At 40.9% G+C, this 23,255-nt stretch overlaps 1 protein-coding gene across 3 annotated transcripts in view; it reads right to left on the bottom strand.

Moving 5' to 3' along the window:
- Positions 1 to 11,499, bottom strand: part of LOC115192454 (importin-13) — a 46,066-nt gene extending 34,567 nt beyond the window's left edge. Inside the window, exon 1 of one of the 3 annotated variants that reach the window (XR_003877934.1) lies at positions 10,928 to 11,499. Coding sequence is in view for 1 of the 3 variants with exons in the window: in XM_029750963.1 (XP_029606823.1) it covers positions 10,928 to 10,996 (69 nt within the window). In the remaining 2 variants the exon portion in view is untranslated. Of the gene's footprint in view, positions 1 to 7,892; positions 8,024 to 10,927 lie in introns of those variants that run through there. The other 2 variants (XM_029750963.1, XM_029750964.1) reach the window with 2 other exon arrangements.
- Between the last annotated feature and the right edge of the window lie 11,756 nt (positions 11,500 to 23,255).

The following is a 23,255-nucleotide window of genomic DNA, read 5'->3' as shown; positions in this document are numbered from 1 at the left end:
GTGCCTATAAGAACATCCAATAGTCAAAGGTATATGAAATACAAATTGTATAGAGAGAAATAGTCCTATAATTCCTACAACCTAAAACTTCTTATCTGGGAATATTGAAGACTCATGTTAAAAGGACCCACAAGCTTTCATATGTTCTCATGTTCTGAGCAAGGAACTTAAACGTTAGCTTTCTTACATGGCACATATTGCACTTTTACTTTCTTCTCCAACACTTTGTTTTTGCATTATTTAAACCAAATTGAACATGTTTCATTATTTATTTGAGGCTAAATTGATAGTATTGATGTATTATATTAAGTTAAAATAAGTGTTCATTCAGTATTGTTGTAATTGTCATTATTACAAATAAATAATAATAATAATAATAATAATAATAATAATAATAATAATAATAATAATAATAATAATAATAATAATAATAATAAGGCTGATTAAACGATAGGCTTTTTTTTGTCCTCCAATAATCGTTATCGGCGTTAAAATCATAATCGGTCGACCTCTATTCTTGAGTAAAAGTAAAGATACCTTAATAGAAAATGACTCAAGTAAAAGTAAGTCACCTAGTAAAATGCTATTTGAGTAAAAGTCTAAAAGCATTTGGTTTTAAATGTTAAGTATCAAAAGTAAAAATCATTTAAAATGTCTTATATTAAGCAAACCAGACAACTTTTTTAAATTTACGGATAGCCAGGGGCACAGTTCAACACTCAGACTTAATTTACAAATGTTTAGTGAGTCTGCCAGATCAGAGGCAGTAGAGATGACAAGGGATGTTCTCTTGATAATTGTGTGAATTAGACCATTTTCCTGTCCTAATTAGCATTCAAAATGTAATGAGTACTTTTGGGTGTCAGGGAAAATGTAAGGAGTAAAAAGTACATTGTCGTCTTTAGGAATGTAGTGGAGTAAAAGTTGTCAAAAATATAAAAAGTACAGATAATCCGAAAAACAACTTAAGTAGTACTTTAAAGTATTTTTAATTAAGTACTTTACGCCACTGAGAAAAAGTAGCCAGATCCCAAGGCTTCAACATTTTTGGCTGAAGAGCTCAATTTTGGTGGGGGTGGTCAGTACAGTTACATTTAGTGTTGTCAAGATACCAACATTATTATATACTAAAATTGATGATGTCGTTTTCTTTACTGCCTATGGTAAATGTTTATCTTTTTTCTTTTAAAACATTAGGCACCAAACAGAACATAAGCACCAGAAAGAGATAGATTTCTGATATAGTTTAGGCTTACATTAGGCCTATATGAATCCTACCTTTAAAAGAACATCAGAAGACACTTTTCCTTTCTTCCAGTGCCAATCAAATTTGCCTAGTCTTACTGTCAAGTTACTAGATTGTTAGCTAGCTAGGTAACAAACTAGGTCGCTCAGTGATATCAAACCATAATTATCGGCCCGGGATTAGTTTAAAAATGGCCAGCGACATGGTTTGTGAAATTATTTCAAATCCACAGGAAGAAAAAAAGGTAGCTTGTATAGTTAAGATTTTTTTTAACCATTTGAGGTAGAGACAAACCGTTTTATTTGCTGTAAAGGTGCATGCATGCCTGCCTGTCGTGAAGCCGTCTTTCCTCTCGGGCACTGCTGCGTGACAGTGAACTTGCAAAGCCTACTGGCCTGTGCACTGGTTATACCAGGGATGAAATTATATTAAGGCTAACCCCATTTAGTCGACTGTTTGGTCAAAAGGCTGTTGGTCGACCGAGATTTATTTAGTCGAGCAGTAGCAAAACAGAATAATAATTATGGTGTACAAGACAACTGTCTAAAACGTGTCTGTCCGAGTGGACTAATCCATTGTGGAGGCTGTGGGGGTGGCACAGTCCATCAGTCTAAGACATGAAGTTGTACACAGTTATATTATGTAGGAACAATAGTGCAACACCAATAAAAACGATATTATATAACAGATGCGCTTTCTCCCGTGTTGGATAGTGGTCGCTGCCCTGAAACACATCAGTGCGCTGTTGAATTGATGCCTTTTCCTAGACCATGCTATGTGCATAATAGCAAAGTTTACCAACATATTGGTGTTGAGAACAATGCGATGGAGGCAGCAGCAGAGTTTGAATTTGAAAACAGCCCTTGCCTTAATTGTCTAAGAAAAGTGAGGACAGAGGAAACCAACTTAATTAGGTCTATAATCAATAGCCTAACTGTTAAATGTGCCTGGCTTTATAAACCCTCAAATATATCTACAGAAATAAGAAAGCTCCTGTTGCCTGTTTGACTGTTTAATAAGCCTACTGATTCCGTGAGCGCCAAGCCTCACGCGATAAACAATGTCAGATAAACAATTCAACAAATGTGTCACTTGTAATAAAGGCTTTACACTTAATTTGGTATTATTTAGAGTTTATTTACAGTTTTCCAAAGAATAACCCTTCGTTTTCTAGATCTCCCTATTGTTATTATTATTACTATGATCATCATCACTATAAGAAGTAATGTCATTATCATTAGTGGGCTTAGTATAGAAGCCTTGTATAACCACCATCAACCTGTAGGCCTAAGAGCACATGCAATTTAGTTTTAATACCGTAACTTATTTAGGCCTATATTTCAAAACTTACAATCGGAAAGTATTCAGACCACCTCACTTTTCCATATGTAGTTACGTTACAGCCTTATTTCTAAAATGGATTAAATACAATTATTTCCTCAATCTACACACAATACCCCATAAAGACAAAGCAAAAACAGGTTTAGACATTTTAGCAAATGTATTAAAAATAAAAACAGAATTACCTTATTTACATACATTTTCAGACCCTTTTACTATGAGACTCGAAATTGAGCTCAGGTGCATCCTGTTTCCAATGATCATCCTTGAAATGTTCCTACACCTTGATTGGGGTAAATTCAAGCCTTTATGGTAGAGTGGCCACACGGAAGCCACTCCTCAGTAAAAGGCACATAAGAGCCCACTTGGAGTTTGTCAAAAAGCACCTAAAGGACTCACAGACCATGAGAAGCAAGATTCTTTGGTCTGATGAAACCAAAATGTAACTCTTTGGCCTTAATGCCAAGCATCACGTCTAGAGGAAGCCAGGCACCGCTCATCACCTGGCCAATACCATCCCTACGGTGAAGCATGGTGGTGGAAGCATCATGCTGTGGGGATGTTTTTCAGCAGCAGGGACTGGGAGACTAGTCAGGATCAAGTCAGGAAAGATGAATGTAACAAAGTACAGAGAGATCCTTGATGAAAACCTGCTCCAGAGCGCTCAGGACCTCAGACTGGGGGGCGAAGGTTCACAACGCAAGCATGGCTTCTGGTCAAGTCTCTGAATGTCCTTGAGTGACCCCGCCAGAGCTGCAAATTCACAATCATCATGGTCTCTCCCTCCACCACGTAAAGAAATAAGACTGCAACCAACCACAGCGCACACAAGTTGTACCAGGAGGCGGGACAGACAGCAGACTATGTTTCCCAGTCATCACTCATTTTGTGACTGACAGGACCCTGTCCTATCAATAGATCACTAGAAGATGCATATTGTTCATTCCTCTCCTCAACGACTCCTTTTAGTTTCATATTCCACCACCCTCCTCGCATGTCGCCGGCAAGAGTGCTCTTATGTATAAAAAAATATAGATTTTACAATCACACAGGTGCTCAGATGTACACACAGTCAGGAGGACAAAGGGATTGTGCTAGGCACATACACAGTTAGGAAAAAGGATATTGTACTGCTGGAACCAAGACAGAGCCAGGAACCAACCTCTCCATGACACGCACACTCCTTATCCACTTATGGGAAGCACAATTTAGCTTTAGGACACTAACGAGATGTTTGCATGTGCGTTGAACTCGGCTAATAGAGTCATGTACTGGGGACAAGGTATATATCTGAGCAGCCTACAGAGAGAGTCCCTCTCTCGCTCTCCGGCCAACGGCTTCGTTTTCACCTTTCTATGTATCCCTATTCAGAGCAGATAAAGGAGAGGAGACAATGAGAGGATGGTGAGGAGACAAATAGAGGATACTACAACACAATTATTGACACTAGCTTTAAAATTGTGTGAAACAGACAAAACCAATGATAAGGTGCCACCAGCATCTATTTAGACACACCTTTCTTCCTCTCCCTCCCTCACCCCCGTCATCTGTGTTCTATCAGGGAAAAGCCATTTCCCCTGCACCTCCCATCCTCCCTACTTTACCGTCAGTGTCACAGACACTATCCTACCACCCCCCCCTCTGTCCTCCAGCTCATCACCTCATCTCTGCAGCAACAGCTTTTTCTCTCCGTCTCACCCTTCCCCCCTCTCCTCTGGTGCTGGTCACTGGCTAAGCTTGGGCGGTATTCAGAATGTCATACCTTCATACTAACCTTGAAACATGTGGTAATACCAGCACAGAACAAAAGGGGAGCTATTTTCCATCCCCACTGAGCATCTGAGATCCGAAGGTTAGCAATTCTAACAAGTAAAAGTTAGGTCTCTCACCTAAACAGTATTTGCAGGACAGACATCCCAGCTCATAGTTATACAAGTAACTCAAAATGCTGCTCACAGTTTCCTGCACAAACAAAACAAATATTACACAGCAAGGCTCTTGATCCAGGAGGGGATCCTCTCCTGTTACCAAGCGAAGCTTGATTTTGCAAGAATCTAAGCACTGAGCTAGATTAGGGCTGAGCGATATGGACTACATATCATATCACGGTATAAAAATAAGTTCTACATTTGCTTTATGAGTAGTGCGTGACCCTAGGGTGGCAACACATACATCCCAAGTGATTTCAATGGCTCTTTCTCCATTCTGATTGAAGTTTAATTAAACAGTATAAAACAAACAAAAATAATTTCCAGCAATTTTTGCACTCATTTGAGATCATTTCCACACTGCCACATAGGACTGCACGATATAGGAAACCAATCTAGTCTTTTTTTTTTTTTTACCCAATGTGACTGACTGGCTCAAAATCGGTCTTAAGTAGCAAAATTTGAAATTGTGTTTTTTTTTGTTTTTTTTTTTTACATTGAATAAAAGTAGAGGTTCAGAACTACAAAATGGTATAGCATACACTACTACAGTTGAGGAACAATGGGAAAGTAATTTTGCTTAGAAAGTTAATAATCTCACTTTTGAGAAAATGGCCTTTGAATGTTTTGGTACTACTATTGGAGAGCCCTTCTTTGTCTACACCCATTCAGCATCGTTCACACCCTCTTAAGCTTTAGCCCCAACCATCTCTTTAAGGGTTGATCTGAAATGTACTAACAGCAGTCAAGCACCCAAGCTAACTTGCTAGCTACTTCCAGACATCTAAGTGAGAGAGAACAGCTCACTGATTATTACTCATCCTAGCAGAGCCGTTTAGGCTGTTATGTTAACCAGAGCGTTGGTGACTGCAACTGTGCTGTCAGATCGTCTGTTCGTAAATTCAGAGCGTTTCGCATTCAGAGCGCACAGCGGACGCTCTGGCCGATGAGTTTACTGACAATGGCCATATTCAACAGGTGTTGAGCGTTCATAAATTCATCAGTTATTCTGAGCTCTGTGGCACACTCAGACGAGAGTGCTCTAAAATCGGAGGAGACGGCCAGACTGAATTTACGAACGCACCCGAAATGGTTCCTTGCATAGTAGTCTTTTGTTAAGACATGTAGGTAGCTAGATAAACAATGAACCATAATCACAACTCATGACGTTACTACCCTGCATAAATCTGCAGGTAGCTAACCAACTAGATTCAATGTTAGCTAACTAACATTAGGCTATAGCTAGCCAAGTAAATGGCTCTTTGTCAAAAATAGAAACATGTAATATCTGATAATGTAGCTAGCCTGATTATCTTACCCGTACACATCATTCATGGTTGCCCTTAGTTTGAAGACGTAATCCAAAAGCTATCATACTCGAATTCCACTGATTTCAAAACTCAGTCCTCCAGAAAGTGGAAAGCAACACTTATGCAGTTTTAATACACAATAACTTAAAAAAAGCTACATTAGACAGGATTACCTAGACATACTGACCAGCTCAAATAGACAGAAGCATGCTATATGGCAGACCAATCCAAACTCATATGTCCAGCCCACTCACTATCTCAGCCAACCATGGCTAGCGGGAAGGTTGCTGGCTTTTTCTGTGGCTAACCCAACTAGGCTCGTAATTTAACAATTGTATTTGTATTTACAGATGGCATACACGTTTGTTATTCGAGAAGGCATTTCTCCTCAAAAAACGCATTTCGATAAAAACATTTTTTACGTTCAAACGGCTCTCCTGTGAAATCGTGACCCGCGACATACGCCTAGTTTCGTGAAAAGGGGCACCATTGTTGCAATTGCGATTTGACTTCTGATTTAGCTCAAAATACTTGGAATAATAGAAATAGAATGATTATTCTAATTCATAGTTAGAATATAAAAGTGGGCACTTTGAATACAGTTTTGTTTGACATGACAATGGAAGAAAATGCCAGGGAGGAGTTATTGTAACAGGGTAGGAACCAGTGTTGTCTTTCCTGTGGGACACTATAATCTTTGGCTACATTGAATGTTCTCTCTTAGCTACATCATGTAGCTAACATATTCATAATTTGCGTATTCCTCTTTGATTTAGAAGATACTGTTGCACAAACATGCTGATTTAGCGCTACACCATCACTGGTAGCCAGCTAACTAGCGATTAGCATTAGAGGTAACAAGATTTAGGACCAACTTGTAAAGAATAGACTCTCTGTTTGCAGATGTAAGAAACAAACTAACAGTGTAATTACAGAACACTAGTGGATTTATATTAAGAAGCAAAGTGAAAACAGGATCATTGTCATCAACATTGTTGCATGTGCTGCATTGACAATGCAGACTGAACGCAAGTGTCTTGTGGTCAGGGAACAACAAATGCGCTCCTTAAGTGACAGGGCTAGGTCTGTGTGGAAAGCGGCATGGAGAGAGAGAGAGAGAGAGAGCGATGACTGAAGTAGCATAATAAACAATAAAAATGGACGTTACACACGGTGTATTACATTTAACAAACCAAACATTAAAATACCGTTATAGAAGGTAAAGTAAAAACCCAAACTGGTCAATGCAACAATACCGGTATATCGTAAAATATGGTATACCCCCAGCCCTAAGCTAGATAGCTAACTAGCTACTAAATTAGCAAACCAAATGCACAACAGCAGAGCATTGAGCCGAGTGGCGCAGCGGTCTAAGGCACTGCATCTCAGTGCAAGAGGCGTCACTGCAGTCCCTGGTTTGAATCCAGGCTGCATCACATCCGGCTGTGATTGGGAGTCCCATAGGGCGGCACACACTTGGCCCAGCGTCGTCCGGGTTTGGCCGGGGTAGGCCGTCATTGTAAATAAGAAACATCGCAACTGACTTGCCTAGTTAAATAACGGTTAAATAAAAATAAAATAGCACACTTTAGACCGTTAACGTAATAGTTGTAAGACATCTAGCTGGCAAACATTAAGTTGTGAATTCCATACTGTAACTAGATCACCTGGCGTGTGCTGCACAACAGTGAGTGACTCAAGTCTCCAGTCTCTCGTTGTTGTACGCTTTTAAACAAATCACCACGTGATGGGACTACTAGAAAGCTTCATTAGGACAAATTGTGTGACAGGTAAAATGAAGAACAATCTTTTCTTTTCATCTAACATATTGCACAAGTTGACAGGTATTTACTTAAAAAGTAGTTAGAAATATTCCATTTTTTATTTAAATACCCCGATAGACAGTATAATGCCCAAGCCTATCCCTGGCCACCCAGCAACATGGAGATTCATTAGAGAAACCTGTCAGCCACAGCCTGCTAACACACACACACACACACACGTTAGTGCAGAATTCTGCATTTCTCACACAGAAAAAAAAGATAAAGTGCATAACAAATATCTTACCGCTTTTTGTAAACGCAGATCTAAGATGCCTCATTGTCATTTCTGCTCGGCATGAGACTAATTTTGTGCTTCAGTTGCACTTCTTTACTCAGATGAGAATTCACGAACGGGCATTCTATCAGCAGACAGCGCTCTGACGGTGTAGCTACATTTCTCCTGTACTTTTCTCGGTGGAACCAACTCTTCTCTGGTAACAAGATTATCTCCCAGCAAAAAAAATTGAAATTGCTACATTCTTTCTATGATAAACATTAGAAATATGATGGCCATGCATCATTTTTGCAAGAAATACCTCATGTTTTCATTGTAAGCTCATTTACTTGTGTTGCTGCTAGCCAAATAGTGTTTGGGTTTTCCCCTCATCAATCTACACACAATGCCGAATAAGGAAAAAGCAAAAACTGGTTTTTAGAAATTAAAAATGAAAAATGTATTCAGACCCTTTACTCAGTACTTTGAGTTCAATCCAAAGAGTTCAAAATTGGTTTCATCAGACCTGATAATCTTGTTTCTCATGGTCTGAGAGTCCTTTGGGTGCCTTTTGGCAAACTCCAAGTGGGCTGTCATGTGCCATTTACTGAGGAGTGGCTTCCGTATGGCCATTCTACCATAAAGGCCTAATTGGTGGAGTGCTGCAGAGATGGTTATCCTTCTGGAAGGTTCTCACATCTCCACAGAGGAACTCTGGAGCTCTGTCGGAGTGACCATCAGGTTTCTTGGTCACCTCCCTGACCAAGCTCTAGGAAGAGTCTTGGTGGTTCCAAACTTCTTCCATTTAAGAATGATGGAGACCACTGTGTTCTTGGGGACCTTCAATGCTGCAGACATTTTTTGGTAGCCTCCCCAGACCTGTGCCTCGACACAATCCTGTCCCGGAGTTCTACAGACAATTCCTTCAACCTCATTGCTTGGAATTTGCTCTGACATGCACCGTCAACTGCGGAACCTTATATGGACACGTGTGTGCCTTTCAAAATCATGTCCAATCAGTTGAATTTACCCCAGGTGGACTCCAATCAAGTTGTAGATACATCTCAAAAATTATCAATGGAAACCGGATGCACATGAGCTCAATTTCAAGTCTCATAGCAAAGGGTCTGAATACTTATGTAAATAAGGCATCTGTATTTATTTTTAATACATTTGACAAAATGTATAGAAACCTGTTTTCACTTTGTCATTATGGGGTATTGTGTGTAGATTGATGAGGATTTTTTGTTTTTATCCATTTTAGAGTAAAGCTGTAACGTAACCAAATGTGGAAAAAGTCGAGGGGTCTGAATACTTTCCAAATGCACTAACAGCAAAAAACATGCAGGTGAAATGGTGCAAAAAGCATATTTTTTTATGGTCTGCTTTTTCTAAATGCAGATTCCTCAACTCTAACGTGACCCTTGCGCACACACGAACACCTTAGATGACAGATGGAGAGAGTTGGCTGGTGGCTATAATGACCTCCAGTATCAGAAAAGTCTGCATATTTCTCTCTCCCCTTCCGCCACCCTCTGACAACTCTTAGACCAGCCGGCTAGTCATTAGCTGAGACTTTCACTGCACCGAAGTTAGCCAGTAATGGACTGGAACACACACACACATTTTATCTTTCTCATTAGGACAGAGTTTAGACACAGGCAGAGGGACACAGACAGGTGGCTGGTGGTATAATATTGTGTGAAAATCACAGTAGCAGGTCTGTGTACACTTAAAATGACAGAAATAATCACACAAAAATAACAACTGAGTGAAGGAGGGAGATAATGGTACAATTCCGAGTACAACACATTTGTCATCCCTGGATTAATGGTACGTTTTCCAAGCCATTATCTTTTGCCAGCCCCGCGGTGTCCTAATCTACACAGGAAGCCTGTCCGACGCTAGTGCAGCTGTAAGCAAGCGAGTCGGACCTGCCAGCTACTGTTAATCATGCCTATCAAACCGGGTGTTCCCTGTGGCGGTATATACGGTCGGACCACACACACAAGCCTCTGTGCATTCATTAAAACCGCTTTTAGATTTTCAAAATAGGCTACTGATGATGAATCCTACCACTTGTCAGTCAGTGAAAGATGAAAAGGAATGGATAGTGTGTGTGTGTGTGTGTGTGTGTGAGAGAGACGTTAGGAAGATGTAATACTACATAGGCTACTAGAAATGACAGAGAAATGACATTTCATTGATTTAAAACATTGTGATGGTTTCCCATGTCTCATTCACTGACAAAGACCACACTGAAACACCTCATGTCAGAAATAAAGGCATTTCAAACACTATGAAGAGTGCCTTGCTTCTCCTTCTGATTCCCATTCTAGACCTCTAAACCAAAGACCACATAGTTTCAAATCTACTGTTGTTTTGATATTCTGCAGTATATTCACAAAACACTCCACCCTTCTCTTCTAGCCTACATTCGGTCACAACAACTTTATTAAGACTCAAGAGTGGTTTGGATGATGTAGTGTCTCACACAGACGGGTGAGAGGAGGACAGAGGATGGATGTATTGTCCTGACAGTCAACTACACAGAGAGAGACAATAATGGTCCCGTGTGGCTCAGTTGGTAGAGCATGGTGTTTGCAACACCAAGGTTGTGGGTTCGATTCCCATGGGGGACCCGTACGAAAAAAATGTATTAAATGTATGCATTCACTACTGTAAGTCGCTCTGGATAAGAGCGTCTGCTAAATGACTAAAATGTAAATGTAAATTAAGCCCTCCAGTCACATTGGTTTAGATTAGTCAGGGTAATAACAGGCAAGGACAGAACGCAGACTTGCTAATTGTGGAATTTTCAGCTGCAGGGACAAAATACAACGCGTTTGTGGCACCACTGTTAAGTAGCTTTCTATCTAGTAGCTGTTAATTCACGTCATGATACAGTATGTTGTAGCTAGACCCGCCAACATCATAGCTAACGTTACCCCATAGAAAATACATCACAGAGACGCACATAGGCTACAAACACATTTGATATTGTGATTATTAGTGTGATTCTCCATGCTTGATTGGAGAATGTGTCCATACACTAAGATTCTTACCTTCTCCACGTTTTCCACTGTGAAGTCGAGGGCGTCTGGCGTGGTTGCTATTCTCCCCGATGTCTCCATGTTAGCCCAACCGGCCGGTCTGTCAATAAATGACAGAGCCGCTTCTTTAGCTAGCTAGCTAGCTGTCTGTATGCTTGTTTGTCTCTCAAGCTAGCTAGCTACAGAATGCGGTACTAGTCAACTGTCCACGACTTGGATGGCTGGCTATTCTGTGTTAGCTTCCGTAGCAAAACCCTGTTAGCAAGCTGACTGACCGGCCTCAGTGAGCCCCGATTCTTCTGTATGTCTGGGGTCACAATTTATGACTTGATGACATTAGCTAGTTAGCATCTCGCTACCCGATTGGAAATGTATCTGTAAAAACAACCTAGCTAGCTAAACCTGTCCTTAGCTGACGATATAAGTCATTAACATCCAAACATGCGTTGGCATAAGAAATTGGTGGTAGCTATTTGTTGCTAAATATCCAGTATATAGTCGCTGTGTCTTTGCTGCGACGCCGGTATAAATTATATTCTTCTTCTTCTATAGTTATGGCGGTCCGCAAAAAAATGTGAAAGGTGCATGCCGCCACCTACTGTGCAATCCATTATACGTGGTGATGGTTTAAAAAAATCTTTGGTGATTCAAAATTGGGAAAAAGGAAAAATTACCCTGGCAACTACTAGCCCTCATTAAAAAACACTACCCCCATTCCACTATTTAATCCTACACCAGGCCAACGGCCTGGGAGGACAGAATACTACCCCTCAACAGTCTTTGGAACTCTTCTGCAGTAAAACCTCAAAATCCCAAGTACCTCTCTGCCACTGCCACCACAACCTCTATTTTCTGTGACTTATGTTCCATTTCAGGAGTACAGTTGACAACCATAGCTATGAATGCGAAGCAACCCACCTTACTGAATCCCATATTATTCCGATCATTCACTATTGGCCCACGTGCCTACTCACAGGGATCCTCTCAGGATCCCTCACCCTCTAACGATCTTCCTCTACTACTCTCTTCACTGTCTCAGCATACGACACCTTCTGTACTACTCTGACTCTGGCAACCTCAACCTGCCTTTCTCTCACCGGAGACCTCTGATCTCCAGCACCATGGGCACTTCCACAGCTAACACACCAGTAGCTGTGCGTCGGTAAAAATCACTGGGGAAGCCAAGTCAGGGGGGGAAAGGCCATATTACAACCTATGTGGTGTGATAATTGCATTGTTTGTTCCTTAACCTGTTAGTTCATATGCCTTGCCACCGTGATATATAGGCTTAAGGCTGAGACAATAAGAAGACACAATGGCAGCATAAATTCAACCACACCTTTGTTTCATCACAAAACCGGAGAGCAACATCTGTCCGGTGGATTCCACAAAGCATATTGCATGTAACAAACAGTTACTTGACCTACAGAATAGTCAATCAAGTTAATGTTTCCGACATTTTCGGACTACTAAACAACTATTGATTTAGAGCACCGAGGGTTACCACAAGTTGCAAAAACAACAGGAGCTGACTCCACTATTCTAGCACCATTTCAACTTCAATATTTCATCATCATCAAATCACCTATGCTTAGTCTAATACAGTGACAACTAAAAAGTTCCTAAAACAATTTAGTCCAATCCATGTAAGTTAAATATCACGTGACTGTCCATGGTACTCATTTCTGTGTGTGTGTGTGTGTGCGTGCGTAAGTAGAAAAAACATGTTGAATCACCCTACTTGTAGAGAAACGCCAATGCCATCCTCCTCTCATTCATGTTGCCGAAACGGTCTATGACTCTGTCATACAAAACACGCTTTTATTTTTTGTTGTCCTAGGTTACCTGGCTAAAATGCTTACTCGCTAGCCTAACTTCCTTTCATGGGCAAGGATTAGCCAGCTAGTTAACATTAGCCTTCTACATCTAGCTACATATTGAACTTCCATCCTCTCAGGCCAGGGGCACAACAATGTATGAATTTATGGTTGGATCAGAATCGCCGTTATAATCATTGGCCAGTACAGAGAATTAAGTTAAACCACATGTCCAAAGCCCCATCTCCATCCATGGCTAATTTAGGAAAGGAACCATTTTAGCTAGCTAGCTAGCCACCGGAGGACAAAAACACAACGAAAACCCAAAAACACAATGTACTGTTGCAGGTTACAATAGTAGAATACCGAAGGTGCAATTTGAAAATGTTATTGTGCATCAGCAGTTAGCCGATGTCAGCTAACATTTAGATTGCTAAGTTATTTTAGCGACCAGCTATCTAAACTTGTTATCATGGTCGAATTACTGGCCGGGGGTCCCCATTGATTTTATTAGTCAGTCCCACTCAGATATCATATTAAAAACTGCAAACATGTCTCCCCTTTCCCTTCCCTTTCACCCTATGGCAAAATGTGTAGAATTAAAGAAAATGTGCTGTAAAACGTTTTTAAAAAATCCTTGTACTGGCACATCGCCTTTTTATCTCTTTGTTAACCTCTCTCTGTACGTCTTTTCTTTCGATTAGATTCCTAGAGGCAAACACTTGTTTCTTCTTCTTAAGCACCACTTAAAATTCTTTGGTCACCCATGGTTTGTTGTTAGGAAATACTTTTGGTCATGTAGTGTATGTGGACACCGGTATGGACCTCGCTTTGTGCACGGGGGCATTGTCATGCTGAAACAGGAAAGGGCCTTCCCCAAACTGTTTCCACTAAGTTGGAAGCACAGAATTGTCTAGAATGTCATTGTATGCTGTCATGTTAAGATTTCCCTTCACTGGAACTAAGGGGCCTAGCCCGAATCATGAAAAAACAGCCCTAGACCATTATTCCTCCCCCACCAAACTTTACAGTTAGCACTATGCATTGGGGCAGGTAGCGTTCTCCTGGCATCCGCTAATCCCAGATTTGTCCATTGGCCTGCCAGATGATGAAGCGTGATTCATCACTCCAGCCAACTCTTGGCATTGTGCATGGTGATCTTAAGCTTGTATGCGGCTGCTCGGCCATTGAAACCCATTTCATGAAGCTCCCGACGAACAGTTCTAGGCTGGGCCGTTGTTGCTCCTAGATGTTTTCAATTCACAATAACAACACTTACAGTTGACTTGGTCAGCTCTAGCAGGGTAGAAATGTTATGAACTGACTTGTTGGAAAGATGACTTCATCCAGAGAATGCCAGACTTTGATGACAAAGTAATTGAGAAGTTTGCCCACAAGAAGGACTGCCGTGCGAACTTCGTGTTCAAGTGAGCATAGAACAACTATGTTGAGTCCTTAAATATGTCTAGTATGCTGCTGCATAAGTGATTTAATATGACAGGGAGATATGTATACTGTAGCTAAGAAAGTAATACTAAGTGTATGTTGTGTAGAAAGCAGTTAGTAGCCCATGTGCCTCACCCTAAGAATATGGTCCCTTTCCCCCTTTAGAGCTTAGCCTAGTGTTTTGACTTGGTGGTGCACATGTGGCCTATAGCCTGTTTTAGAGAAATCTGATCTTTGAATATTGTAAAAGCTTTCATTGTCTGCTTACGTGCCCCTGTTAATTTAGCATACTGTTCAGACTTGGATGTGCACATCTAGTCTATAGCCAGTTTTAGATAAACGTTATCTTTGAATATTGTAACAGATTTCATTGCCTGCTTACCTGCCCACATTGTAAGTGCTTTCATTGTCTGCTTATGTTCCCCTGTTAATTTAGCCTACTGTTCGGACTTGGTGTACAGGGAGAATACTGTAAGAACGGCCCATGTTCTGAATTATGTCACTGTCCATTTCAAAACTGCTGAATGAATAGGCATATAGCTTACTGTTCGGACTTGGTTGTGCACATCTAGCCTATAGCAAGTTTTAGAGAAATGTAATAATCAAATATTGTAACAGCTTTAATTGCCTGCTTACCTGCCCCCATTTTAAGAGCTTTCATTGTCTGCTTATGTTCCCCTGTTAATTGAGCCTACTGTTCGGACTTTGTTGTGCACATCTAGCCTATAGCCAGTTTTAGAGAAATGTAATCATCGAATATTGTAACAGTTTTCATTGCCTGCTTACCTGCCCACATTCTTTATCCTACAGTTCTGACTTGGTGTACAGGGAGAATACTGTAAGAACGGCCCATGTTCTGAATTCTGTCGCTGTCGATATCAAAAGTGCTGAACAAATAGGCGGGATTTAGGCTACATCCGTCTCAGCTCGCTCATGTCTTAATCAAACCGCTTATCGTCAAATACATGCCATAGTTTGTACATCTGCATTGTTATATTGCTTATATAAGTCTCTCATTAGTGTCTTATTCATAATTTTAGGCAATGTTAGAATGATGCATTTAATTGTTTTTCTTACTTTGTGTGTTATAATTAGCTCTGGTTTCTCCACAAGGAGGGTTGTAAGTTACCGACCCAACAACATGATATTATAGTATCCCCTCCTCGTAACCATGTTTGCCAGTGACAGTCAATTCCAATTCAAATATTTTTATTCAACAAAAAGTTCAGTAATAGACCCATGTAATTCCAGTTCATATTGTGGGGGTTGTGTTGTTTGCGCAATGCGCTGTCAGTGCATCTGTATATTATCTATAAAAGTGGATCTTCGTGATTTGTATTGTTCTTCCTTTTTAGACCACATAGGCCTAATAAAATACTTCACATGGTAGAGAGCCAAACAACAGTCATGAAGGTCAGACAATTCGGAAAATTTCAAGAACTTTGAAAGTTTCTTCAAATGCAGTCGCAAAAACCATCAAGCGCTATGATTAAACTGGCTCTCATGAGGACCGCCACAGGAAAGGAAGACGCAAAGTTAGCTCTGCTGCAAAGGATAAGTTCATTAGAGTTAACTGCACCTCTGATTGCAGCCCAAATAAATGCTTCAAAGTTCAAGTAACAGACACATCTCAACATCAGCTGTTCAGAGACTGCGTGAATCAGGCCTTCTTGGTCGAATTGCTGCAAAGAAACCACTACTTAAGGACACCAATAAGAAGAAGAGACTTGCTTGGGCCAAGAAACATGAGCAATGGACATTAGACCAGTCTTGTCCTTTGGTCTGATGAATCCCAATTTGAGATGTTTTGGTCTTTGTGAGAAGCAGAGTAGGTGAACGGATGATCTCTGCATGTGTGGTTCCCACAGTGAAGCATGGAGGAGAAGGTGTGTTTGTGTGGGGGTGCTTTGCTTTTGACACTATCTGATTTATTTAGAATTCAAGGCACACAACCAGCATGGTCACCACAGCATTCTGCAGCGATACGCCATCCCATCTGGTTTACGCTTAGTGGGACTATCATTTGTTTTTCCAAGAGGACAATGACCCAACACCTCCAGGCGGTGTAAGGGCTATTAGACCAAGAAGGAGACTGATGGCGTGCTGCATCAGATGACCTGTTCTCCACAATCACCCGACCTCAACCCAATTGAGATGGTTTGGGATGAGTTGGACTGCTGAGTGAAGAAAAGGCAGCCAACAAGTGCTCCGCATTTGTGGGAACTCCTTCAAGACTGTTAGAAAAGCATTCCAGGTGAAGCTGGTTGAGAGAATGCCAAGAGTGTGCAAAGCTGTCAAGGCAAAAGGTGGCTACTTTAAAGAATATAAGATATAAAATATTTTTTGGTTACTACATGATTCCACATGTGTTATTTCATAGTTTTGATGTCTTCTATTATTCTACAATGTAGAAAATAGTAAAAATAAAGAAAAACCCTTGAATGAGTAGGTGTGTCCAAACTTTTGACTGGTACTGTATGTAAATGTGAAATTAGTAAAACCCTGTTTTTGCTTTGTCATTAGGGAGTATTGTGTGTAGATTGATGAGAAAAAAAATGAATTAATCAAGTTTAGAAAAAGGCTGTAACTTAACAATATGTGGAAAGGTCAAGGGGTCTGAATACTTTCCGAATGCACTGTATAGACACTTAGCTTTCATTTGATGCCAAATGTGATATGCTGGATATACTCACTCCTATAAACTTCACATGTTGGTGCTCATGGTTCCTTTTACATGGAAATTACAATATGCATATTGCATATTTTCCATGATGGCAGTCTTTCTTTAAAATTCAACTGAATCTGATTATCAGCAGGTCCCCCATGTCTAATTTTTAGCAGACATAGACTTGTGTTGAATAATACATGTTGCATCTATTCTCCCTTACCATCTATTTCAGTAGACCATCAATTGTCTGTCTGCACTTCTTTAAAAATAGAGGAGTCAGAGGAAATTATCCCAACTGGTCCTGAAGGGATTTAATGGATCTGTCAGTCTTCTGGAAAACGAGGACCAACTGACATCAGAAATGCATAACTCACAGATGGGCTTATTTCAGAGATTGTGAATATATTGTATGTCTTCACTTATACTGCTTCAGCAAGAACACTCCTATTCTCTTGTTATAACTAAAAGTCAAAATTCCTTCCCTGATTCTCTCTCCTCCAGGCCAGGACCTCCCTGTTACTTCCTCCTTCCCATCAGACTAGCCTCTGACCCTGGGTATGTCCGGGGCTGCTCAAATACTTTTTATGTGAAGGTGGGTGCTATATATAACAACTATTATGTTTAGATCTCAGTCTCTATTTTACGAAATTTACTTGTACAAAGATTTCAGATTGAGAAGGCCTTGATTTATTTTCTTACACCTTTCTGGAGTTGGAGCTCGCCGTGTCAGGAGCGTCTGTCTGCGCACAAAGCCTGCTACGCGAGCGCAGGTGCGCACTGAAGGCTAGGAGCGGAGAAGCGGTTATCGAATTGGAAAACCTGATGCACCGTGGGCGGTGGGGAAATCCACCTTGTTCTACACAACGTCTATTGGTCGTTTCACACCTGTGCTGAAATACCTCTAAAACCGGCATCATGTATCTGTTACTGTGCCTGATCTTTACTCCATGCCATCCTGGATTAAATAGGCTGAATGAATTATCTTCGCTTTATGCCCTACATTTTGCAAACACGCCGACGAGACCATCATGTCAATATCACCGCGAACTTGGTCTCTCTCTGCAATTACATTTGTACCACTCTCAAACGCAACTGGACCTACACTTGATGGCATACTTCCAACATCTCAAACTATTGAATTACTTTCTTTCTGTGTCGAAAGACTCGTTTTATTCACAATGGTCCTGGTCCAACCAAGTCCTCATGCATTGGGCAACTGAGATATATTGTTATGCTTTTGTTGTTCATCTCTGGTAATGTGCGACCAAATCCTGGGCCAGTAGATACCACGTAATCTCTACCGACTCTCTATGATTTTTAAAACAGAGCAGGTTTTGGCCTCATGCATGTAAATGTCAGAAGTCTATTTCCAAAAATAGACATGATTAAAATATGGGCCAAAACGACAAATGCGAACGTAATGGTTTTATTAGAAACTTGGCTAAAGAAATCTGTGTCAAATAACCCGATTTCTATTGATGGGTACACGTTTTTTTAGAATGGATCGGATGAGTAAAGGAGGGGTTGCAATTTATGTGAAATCTGAGTTTAACACCTCTGAAATTCTCTCGATTACCAAAGCCAAATATTTGGAATTGCTTGTGGTTAAAGTGAACATGTATAAGGACTCCCACATCACTGTAGTCGCTGCTATAGACTGCCCTCGGCTTCGGGAGACGCACTTAACTCTTTGATGTCCTACACAAGCTAAATGACTCTGAATTCATTGTTTTAGGAGATTTGAACTGGGAAAAGCTTACATCTGTATCGGACTCTTTTAAAGAACTGTGTGACTCTGAATCTCGCTAGGTTAATTAATGCGCCTACAAGACCGAATCCTAGAGCACCTAACAAATCAACGCCACTGGACATTATTCTAACGAATACCCCTCACAAATACACATCGACTGGGATATTCTGTAATGATGTCAGTGATCACTGTGCAATTGCTTGTGTTAGAAATACAAAAATGACTAAAGCCAAACCTGCTACGGAGTCTAGTTGATAGGTAATCGACTAGCCGGACTGTTCCCTGGACTCCGCGTGTAGGGATTTTTACAATGCTTGAACAAGGCTATTGAACTTGACATTGGTGTCTCTTTATTACTTTATCCAACATATGGCACTGAAACAAAACCTTCTTATATTTTAAAGACATTTTAGACAGTTTGAGCAAGCGTTCTTACATGATCTGTACCATAATATTGACAGAGTAAATCTGATTCCCAATGTTGACACTGCCTGGGACTATTTTTATATTAAATTTGTGTCGATATGTGATAAGCATGCCCCTGTGAAGAAATTTCAAATCAGCGAAAGGGACAATCCCTGGTTTTCAGATAACTTGGCAGAATTTATTTGAAAAATAAATATCTCTTGGGCTCAAGCTAGACATACAAATGCTCCTGTTGACTGGGCCTCTTTCAGAGCGCTAAGAAACTAAATGAACAGGATTGATCAGGTAGTCCAAATCAGATTACTATTTAAATGCAGTCACAGAGAACCTAAACAACCCTACCAAGTTCTGGAAGCTAATCAAATCAGTGTCAGGTTCTAGTATATCCTCTGGCCTTCCTGACCATTTAATTCTAATGAAGTGAAGGATAAAGCCGATATTGTAGGGGTTTTTAACAAGCACTTCATATCTGCTGGTTCAGTTTTTGATAATGGTGGTGCCTAGGCCTCTAATGTAAGCTCTGTTACAGTCAACTATGATATAGGCCCTCATGTGAACCATTTTAACTTTGAGCCTGTTTCTTATCCTGAGGTCTATAAAGCACTAAAGGCAATAGACACTAAAAATTCTGCAGTTCCAGTCAACCTGGACCCCTACCTCTTAAAGATAGCAGCTGGTATTATTACTGAACCTGTGGCTCACATTTTCAACTTGAGTCTCTTTACCAATTCCATACCCAGCATTTGGAAATCAGCTTATGTCCTCCCACTGCTCAAGGGTGGAGATCCCTCAGATGCTAATAACTATCGTCCTATCCTGGCCAAAGTCTATGAATCCCTAGTGAACTCAGTTTAAAAAACTCTTAATTGAAAAGAACATACTGAGTGGGGTTCAGTCTGGCTTTAGATTGGGGCACAGCACCACAACTGCAGCTATGGCAGTGGCAAATGACATCATTAATGCACTTGATAAAAAGCAACATTGTGCTGCACTGTTTGTGGATTTATCAAAGGCCTTTGACTCAGTTGACCGTGAATTGTTGCTAGCTAGATTCAGACACATTGTTCTCAGTGAAGGGGCAGTAAATTGGTTTAGGAACTATCTTTCTGACAGAACACAATGTGTATATACTGACAATCACAAGTCTATCTTTCTTGAGATTAATAGAGGTGTGCACGAGGGTTCCATTTTAGCTCCTGTGTTCTCAATTTTTATTAAGGATTTGGAAAATGGAATGCAACCAGCAAAGTTACATCTATATGCAGATGATAGTCATATATTCATGTGCTCCTTCTCTGGTTCAGGCTATTGAAGAGCTCCAGACTGCTTTTCAGTTACTGCAGGCCTCACTTTATGGTCTCAAACTGGTCTTGAATATACAAAAAACTGGTAGCTTATCCATTGAAAAAGTGTCATCCTACAAATACCTAGGTATTTGGTTGGATTACAAGTTGTCCTTTAAAGTTCATGTGGATAATCTTGTGACAAATCTTAACTTGAAATTGGGTTTTATTTTTGTAATAAGGCTTGCTTCCCGCTTATGGCTAGAAAGAAGCTTGTTCAATCCACTTTTCTCTCTGTAATTGATAATTGTGACTTGTTGTATATTCATGCAACCTCCTCTGTCTTACAGAGACTGGACTCTGTTTATCATGCATCCTTGTGCTTTATTACAAATGCCAAGTCACTCACCCACCATTGCGCATTGTACCAAATGGTAGGTTGGACCTCACTTTATATGCACAGAAAGATACATTTGTATGTGTTCATCTACAAAGCTCTTTTGGGTAAACTCCCTCTTTACCTCTGTAGTCTGGTCTCCTTCACCAGAAGCAGTTACCATACCCGGTCTGCTAGGTGGTTGCTACTTAAAGTCCCCAGGACATTCACAGTATTAGGCAAGACTGCCTTCTGTTCTTGTGCACCAGACGCATGGAATAGTCTACAGTCCATGCTTCATCCAGATATGTTAGTGCCACTGAATGAATTTAAAATATTGATGGGAGACTCCATTACAGAGGAGTGTAAATGCTTTTTTAGGCTGGATCATGTTGTTCTATTGTATGTTTTAATTATGTAATATATTGATTGTTGCTGGCTTCTTGACCAGGTCTCCCTTGAAAAAGAGACTCTGGGTCTCAATGGGCTTTTCCTGGTTAAATAAAAGTTAAATACATTTTCTCTTGTCTCCCTCTCTCGCCTGTACATCTCATTTGAATTCCATGCTGTCACTGTCACTTGTCCACTCAAGCTTAACGTTGTTGTCATCTATCACCCACCAGGTGACCTTAGAGTTCCTCAATGACCTTGACACCTTGATAATCTAATTTCCTGACGATGGCTCACCACTCTTCGTACTTGGTGACTTCAACCTCCTGACATCTGCCTTTGATTAATTTCTTTCTAACTCTTTTTCCCCTCCTTGCCTTTTGACCTTTCCCAGTCCCCTCTCATCTTTAATAGAGGCTGTTCACCTACTAAGCTCACTGCAATCCCCCTCCAGGACTCTGATCACTAGTTTCCTTTTCTGTCTCCCTTTCTGCCAGCCCTAGCCACTTAGCCCCTACCCAGATGGTAATGTGCTGTCGCAATCTTCGCTCTCTCTCTCTCTCTCTCTCTCTCCCACTACTCTCTCCTCTTCTATCCTATCATCTCTCCCTTCTGCTAAATTCTTCTCCCTTCTGTCTCCGGATTCTGCCTCTTCAACCCTACTCTCCTCCCTTTCCGCATCCTATGACTCTCACTGTCCCCTTTCCACTCGGCCCTCCTCTCCTGCTCCGAGGCTGAGTAACTCATTGCGAGCTTACAGAACAGGGCTGCGGGCAGCAGAGCTAATATGGAGGAAGACGAAACTTTCGGAGGACCTATCATTCTTCCACTCCCTCCTCTCTGACTTCTCTTCCTCTGTATCCAGTGCGAAAGCCACTTTCTATCACTCAAAATGTCACGCTTCTGCCTCTAACCCCATCTTCTCCTCCCTCATTAATCCTCCACCCCCTCCTCCTCCCGCTCTACAGAAGACTTTGTCAACCACTTTAAAAAGAAGGTTGACGACATTGCTCCTCATTCACTCAGCCTATTGAGTCCACTGATCCCACTCACACAGACCTACCCTACGCCTTGACCTCTTTCTCCCCTCTCTCTCCAGATGAAATCCTGCGACTAGTCGGCCGCCCGACAACCTGTCTGCTCAACCCCATCCCCTCCTCCCGACTATCTCTGGAGACCTTAGGCCATTCCTCACTTCCCTCAACTCATCTCTGACCCCTGGTTGCATTCCCTCTGACTTCAAAATGTCCCAAGTTGCTCCCCTCCTCAAGAAACCAACACTTGACTTCTTTGATGTCAAACTACACACTTGAGTGTGCTGTCTCTGACCAACTAACTATCTTGTTGTTTTCCTCAAAATGATCTTCTTGACCCTTTCCAGTCAGGCTTCAAGACAGGTTACTCAACCGAGACTGCTCTTCTCTGTGTCACGGAGGCTCTCCTCACTGCCAAAGCTAAATCTCATCCTCCTAGATCTACAGTACAAAATGAGATGAGCAAAGCAGTATGTAAACATTATTAAAGGTAATGAAATATAGCACGTTCTATGTATGGTCTTAAACGGCAGTAATTTATGTCTGAGATTATATGAACATGACTTGGCATTCAAACATATCTGTATCCATTCATCATCAATAGTGTCTCTCAGGACTTCCTCACATTTTTTTCATGTTTTGTGTAATTGGGAAAATTCTCAGCCCTTGATACAGTTTGGAAATCATCTTTAGAGGTTTTGTCATTCTGCCTTAAAATAGTTTAAATCCTTGACACTTCTGGCTTGTCCAGTGTTTGCTGCACAGAGAGAATAAAGTGTTGTTCCCCTCAGCTCTCACAGACTAGTTCATCATGGCTTCCTGACCCTGCTGAGACCCCTGTCACCATCTGATCCTGCTAAGATGAGGCATGACAAAGAATTACCTTGGTGTACATTTATATATTATATTATCCAAGAGTAGAATCAATGGTTCAATAATTGAAATTACCATTATTCCCAGATCCCAGACCCATCAACTCAAGATGGAACTTTGTATCCATTCATTGATTGTTATAATATACTGCAAAATTCCCCTGAGCTCCCAAGACTGGTCTTCCCTGGATGTCTGACCCTGCTGGGACACCTGTCACCATCTTATCCTGCTAAGACATGATGAGCATAGTGTTGTGTACCGAATGTGCACCATGACA

The sequence above is a fragment of the Salmo trutta genome, chromosome 4 (assembly GCF_901001165.1).
Source record: "Salmo trutta chromosome 4, fSalTru1.1, whole genome shotgun sequence".
NCBI lineage: Eukaryota > Metazoa > Chordata > Actinopteri > Salmoniformes > Salmonidae > Salmo > Salmo trutta.
Note: the sequence above shows the minus strand (reverse complement) of the source record. Positions and strands in the feature narration are given on the sequence as shown.